The sequence below is a fragment of the Aspergillus pseudonomiae genome (assembly GCF_009193645.1).
Source record: "Aspergillus pseudonomiae strain CBS 119388 unplaced genomic scaffold BDV37scaffold_57, whole genome shotgun sequence".
Taxonomy (NCBI): domain Eukaryota; kingdom Fungi; phylum Ascomycota; class Eurotiomycetes; order Eurotiales; family Aspergillaceae; genus Aspergillus; species Aspergillus pseudonomiae.
In genome coordinates this window covers 194,310-200,309 of record NW_022476049.1, presented here as the reverse complement: position 1 = coordinate 200,309, position 6,000 = coordinate 194,310, and the positions used below count along the sequence as shown (strand labels likewise).

At 46.1% G+C, this 6,000-nt stretch overlaps 2 protein-coding genes across 2 annotated transcripts; both read right to left on the bottom strand.

The window, feature by feature from the left end:
- Window positions 1–136: 136 nt before the first annotated feature.
- On the bottom strand, window positions 137–466 carry BDV37DRAFT_168402 (uncharacterized protein). The gene has a single exon (XM_032079305.1). It carries the CDS (start codon window positions 380–382, stop codon window positions 215–217), a length of 168 nt encoding a protein of 55 aa, XP_031939296.1. The 5' UTR covers window positions 383–466; the 3' UTR covers window positions 137–214.
- Window positions 467–2,659: 2,193 nt separating this feature from the next.
- Window positions 2,660–5,635, bottom strand: BDV37DRAFT_295738 (GMC family oxidoreductase; the record flags this gene model as incomplete). Its single annotated transcript, XM_032089963.1, has 5 exons — window positions 5,110–5,635; window positions 5,020–5,049; window positions 4,079–4,964; window positions 3,507–4,008; window positions 2,660–2,745 (listed from the first exon to the last, which is right to left on the bottom strand). Exons 1-5 carry the CDS (start codon window positions 5,529–5,531, stop codon window positions 2,660–2,662), a joined length of 1,926 nt encoding a protein of 641 aa, XP_031939295.1. The 5' UTR covers window positions 5,532–5,635.
- Window positions 5,636–6,000: the final 365 nt, after the last annotated feature.

Below are 6,000 nucleotides of genomic sequence, written 5' to 3'. Positions count from 1 at the left end.
CCCTAACCCATGATTCGTTCCCCTTCTGCATCGAGTCTTCGACAACGGCTCGTTTCTCGGAGACCACCCATGATTCGATTATTTATTATTTGAAGGGTTAGCCGAGTAGTTTAATTATTCAGTCTTCCCCCCCCCCCCGTCATCAAATCTGGTCACCCAGTAACCAACTTCCCCCCTCCTTAAAATTAGAAAATCATAACTCCTACAGTTATCATCATATATGACACTGAGGGAAAGAAAAAACTAAAATAAAATAGAAAAGGAGAAGAAAAGGAGAGAGAGAGAGAGAGAGAGAGAGAGAGAGAGAGAGAGAGGAAGAGGAAATATTCCGCATTCTCATCCTCATTCTAAACCACACGACATCCCCTCCAACAGCCACCATACGCCACCAAGAGTCAACCCATTTGTAACGGTCGGCCAGATACGATGGATTCAAAACAATTCACCCCAGGCTCTCCCCTTGTACAACCATCATCATTCTGCCTTTCCCAAAGAAAGAGAGAAAAAATACCATTCTCAAAACTTTTTGGAGAGCGTTAATTCCGTAAGGCCTAGAAACCCCCGGGAAAGTTTGTCAGAAAAGAAAAAATGGGGAGAGCTGAAGGTGCATTCCAGCGATGGATGGGCGTGGTCGTAGTTGGACTAAATTGCATTGTTTGATTAGAACTGGCAGCCACTGGGGACGTCACCACCCATGCAAACAGCGGGAAGCTGTCTCGTTGTCCCATGGAACCGCTCCCGGTGCCAGAAGATCGTTGCTCACTTGACCTTCTGTCGCCGCCGGTTCTTGGGACTCTTTTGGAAGGAGTTGGGTTCGGGTATAATTCACACAAAGAAGGTTATGGATTGCCGACACAAAACTTGACTGAATCAATGTCTTGAGAGACCAACATGGCAGGAGGCTGCAGGTGAACTGAACTTAGGAGATTGACCCTGTGCATATGCCCGTTGGTAAGCGAATGGGTCTGCAGGTTGTTGGAGACCGATGCTTTGGGTAATGACTACACTACAGTACAGTAAGTACTACGGAGTACATTGGACAGGTTTTTCTATGTGGGTGGGAAGGAATCCAGACGGTTCCAGATGGTTATGATATCGGAAATACGACCTAGTATTTACTCTTTGGGGTGGTATACAGATGGTAGCCCCAGAAACCCGGCAAATGCTTATGGATAGTACTTACATGTATCATTGTTATTGTTATTGTTGTTGTTGTTGTCAAATTATATTACTTTGGTCATGGGTGATGGGAGAAAGATTGACCAGTCAGAATAAAGAGCCCAACACCAAAGCAGTAACTCATCAGGAGACCAAAGCTTTTTCTTTTCTCATGCCCTTAGGTAATAATGGTCGAGAGCTGAGGTATTCTGGAAATCTTACAGTTCGACTGTACTGTACCTTTGGCATGCCAATAAACTTTCCCAGACATTCAGTCACCAGGACCATATCAAAAAATAAGACGAGGAATCCTTTGCGGGGTAAAGATTAAAAGAAAAGAGAAAGAAAAAAAGAAAAAAAAGAAAAAAAAGTCCCACTAGGTGAGGGACTCGTTCGATCTTTTTCCATCCTGAAAATCAGCGCATCGCTCATGCATGGATCTAGGACAGACATCACCGAGTGCAGGAGTAACTACCGTCTGCTTATTAACCCAAGACCCGGAAACATCAACCTCCTCCCTCCTCCTTCAGGTAATGATCGTTTCTTCCACCATGCAAGTACTACAGTAGAATCCAGTCTTGTAGAGTAGTCTTGAGTATGGAAATGACGATATATGAGAAACAGCAACGAAAGCTGTTTCATCATCGTGGGTCAACTCAAAACCACCCCTGTGCAACCTGACGTCTTCATCAGTCGAATCAACATTCTCAATCTCATCATCCGGACCACAAGGAAAATCCGGGGAAGGGGTGGACAAAGACAAGATAGAAACCCAAAAAAAAAATAAAATAAAATAAAATAAAATAAAATAAAGAACATCCTACAGGTTCCAGTTTCCCCTCCCCTTCCTTCTCGCATCCATATTCCATCCACCCTCCAATTGGGTTCTTCGACAAAAAAAGCACTCCCCACCACTTCCAGCTGGAAGCCAAACCCAATTGATCGGCATCCAACCAACATTCTGCGATTGCGTCTGATCTTCAGAATCCACTCCCTTAACAAGCTCGAACATCCACTCGCAGTGGAGTGGATTTGGACGGGGAGGACGGATGGCGTGGTAGACGATAGTTCAAATCCATTCGTTTCCATTCATCCCTCCCACCTATAGCACAAGCTCGTCAGAATGATTTAAGTTAAGAGATCCATGAGGGTTGAACTGTTTGCGGAGATGAACTCATATTTGGGATCACTTCCGCCGATACGTGGCAATCTGGGGGTCATCTGACGGGTAGAGACCTACTTTGTACATACATCACTTTTTAACCCACGCCATACATGATGCAGGATGCATGCTCCAGACGGCCGACTATGACCAACTTGGATACAATCGTAGTACCGATCATTTTATTTTTATTTTTATTTGCCCCCTCTATTGAATCACCCCCGCCAATATCATCTGTCGTACGCAGACAAAAAGTCGGCAATGAAGTAAAAAAAAGAAAAAGAAAAAGAAAAAGAAAAGAAAAGGTACGGTAACGTACTTCGCTTCTCCACTTGAGGATTAGCAGGTTTCCCATACGAGGCCAACCATGGAATGAAGCGAATTTCCATCCGAGCTCAGTGGGAATGAAGTCAGACAGGGCTGGGCTCCACCGTAGAACCTTCGCGATAGATTGGCAATCAGCCCTCAAAGCACTAATCATGGATTATACTTTCTTTTACCTTTTGGCTCCAGTCGGGGGTTTCCTCACTTCCTGATGAGGTTCTCGAAAGAATCTTCGGCTCAAGGTACCTGATGCGAAGGTGTCGACAACTCGGGTCGATGCGATGGCATGCTTCGCATAGTTCGTATGATACTCTTGTGTTTGTGTTGCAATGCGTTCATCCCGACCAGCCCCCTACATCATACGTAAGTCACCATGGGTTGCACTTGTTCGATGGCTCCATGTTCGCTTTGCAGGAAGGCCCAGGGTATGGGTTGGGGTTCTGATTGGTGAGATTGGTTGTATATGCTAGGGTTGGAAGCCGACCTGGGGTAGTACATGTGTGGATACAGCTTATGGGCTGGAATGTTTACGATGGAGGTCAATCAGCGGTTGATATCGTAAGATGATAAGATTCGTTTGTGTGCCACATAACACTACCACTGATGAAATAGAAATAGAGCACCTGAGAGCAATCGCTGAGCTCATTCAATTTAACCACATCCCGTCACGGTGTCAAGCTCTTCTACTCAGTCCCAGGAGTTAAGCACACGTGCTATCCCGTATCACAAATTCAGCCCCATCTCGTTATAAAGTCCATCGTCTCTAGAGCCTATAATATCCGAGGCTATCTTCTCTGCAAGCATGTCTGCAGTTCGAGGGTCAGCAAATTCTACAAACAGACAAGGACGGCACCGAACATACAAACAACCGATTGTGGATGACCAGGAGGAAGAAATGGAAAGGCACTAGCATCGACCACCCTCAATCTCTCAACTCCAAACACCCTCGCTCGGCTATCAAGGACCGCCATGCGATCAGAACGCGTCCCCATCTTGCATGTGCAGGACGCGTGCCACGGAGCCATGACTGTATCCCGGATGACCTCAAGGATTTCACGATCGCTTTGATACTCTTTTCCTGGGAAGTATTCCTCTCCGACGACGACGGGTGCCATGGCTTCACTGCGGAACATGTCACGGGCTCTTTTATATGCTGCAACTAGAACTTGCTGATCTGTTTCTGTAGTAAGCCAGTTACCGTTGATCACGGGAAGGTCTTCCGTATCAGCTGAGATTATAGTAACGTTCCCACGAGATGTTGGGGTCATTAGTGTAGACAGAATGGTCGCATATTGCCTCCCATCTTGCGGTTGCATAGTAATGGGATCGGAAAAGTTGCCAGCGAAAAGTGGCACAGCGATATACTATTATATCAGATCCAGAAAATAAGCATCCTCCGATCTTGTAAAGTGCAGGGGCGAATAGGAAACATACCTCGATCTCTGGCCAGTCTTCTGGGAACCAAGAAAGGTCATTCTCCGTATGTTCAGTGAACCCGGTCCGCGAGTTACCTGGGAGCTTTTCGAAACCGACGTAGTCGAATCCATGATTGGTCAACGCTCCAGTATGAGATGTTTTAAACTCCCTTATCTGACTTATAAGATATTGTAAATCTGTAGCCAGCTTATTGAATGTCTCCACAGCCACTGGGTACGTCGGTCCAGAGAAGGGCTGGTCCCACAAATTTTGGCCGACTCCTGGTAGATCTACAATAACATCGATTTCGTGCTCTTGGAGGACATTGGCCGGACCAATCCCAGAAACCATGAGTAGCTGAGGGCTCTGAAAGGCACCTGATGATATGATGACCTCGTGGGTCGCGCGGAGAATATACTTCGAGCCTGCAGTAGCAACCTCAACCCCTGTTGCTCGCTTTTGATCAAACAGAATCTTTTTGCCCATTGTGTTCTTGTATAACGTCAAGGTTCGTAAGTATCTCGAAGACGATGGTGACCTAAAAAATGCAGATTCCGAGCTGCTTCGAATCTGATCGTCGGGTCGTATAGTGAACGGACAATAAAAGGAACCTAACAAAGACCCACTGTTGAACTCGGAGGTTACTCGAACCCCTACCGATTCCAGCCCAAGTTGGAGCCAGCTAGAAAATGACGAGGCAGCATGAGGATAAGTCAAGTCAACGGGTTGGCCTTCTCTATCGTAAGCATCCTCCCGATAGCTCACGGTGGCGTTTGCAGAACGAAGCTCCTCATTGGGTGCGGTGAAGTTAATCGTCTTCTTGAACAGAGGGAAGACGTTGTCGAAGATGTAAGTTTCATCATCAACAAGCTCAGCCCATAGTTTCATCGATCCTATTGTCGGTCTAGGGCCAGTCAATTTTTGGCTCTTTCTCTCGGGGATGATGGGAATCAACTGACCTGTGGTATATCATAAAATTGCTTGCCGTTCTATGTAATGATAAATTAAGTCAGCCAATCTATAACCAGAGGCTCACTAGTGGGACATACGCTCCTCCAATACATCTGGCTTTCTCATAGTGAACAGTCCGAGAGTTTGCACCTGGTCCAGTATTGACCAGAAAACCCCAGTCAATAGTCGTTCGAATGGCCATTGGATCGGTTCCAACACCAATGCCGACAGCCCCAGGGACTTTCGCTGGGGGGTATTTGATTTCATAGAAGTCTCCGGCTTCAACCAAAGCAACACTGAAGCTCTGTTCAGCCAGGCGCGCCGCCAGAGTCACGCCAGCGTTACCACCGCCCACCACAACATAGTCGAAGGAAGCGTCGATTCCAGGAATTCCTTCCTTGCTGCCGGTTAATTGTTCGTCTGCAATCGACGCTGGCAGGCCAATTAGCCAGATCAAAACCAGAAGTATTCGACAAAACACGTAGGGAGAGTTTAGGTTGAACATTGCGGGATATTCCATGGTATTGTTCTCAACGTGTATAGATCAGTCAATACTCCTGCTGTTGTCTAAAAAAAAAACATGTGTGTTGTCTAGTAAATATGTGTTTCTTGTGCATGCCTTTGGAAGAGAAGAGGAAATGAGGGCGGAAAGGGAAAGGGCGACAAGACACGGCTGATTTTAAAGATCATGATCAGGTGCGATTTAGCCAGGATGCATGTTGTCAATTGATGACATACATGAAACACTGGGATTCTTGGAAGGGAATAAAACAGCGCATCAGCCTTTGATAAACAAGCGTTGGGTGTCGTCTACGAAAAGAGCGTCATTTTCACAGCTCTCAAGCGTCACATACAACCAATCCATGTGGTAACTATGTACGCTACGTACCTCTTTCAGTTCCTATAATTGCTTTCAGCATGGTTCGTCCTGGGAAGCTTGGTAGAGGTAACCCCGATTAAGATTATAAAAACAATGGAATATAAAGCAA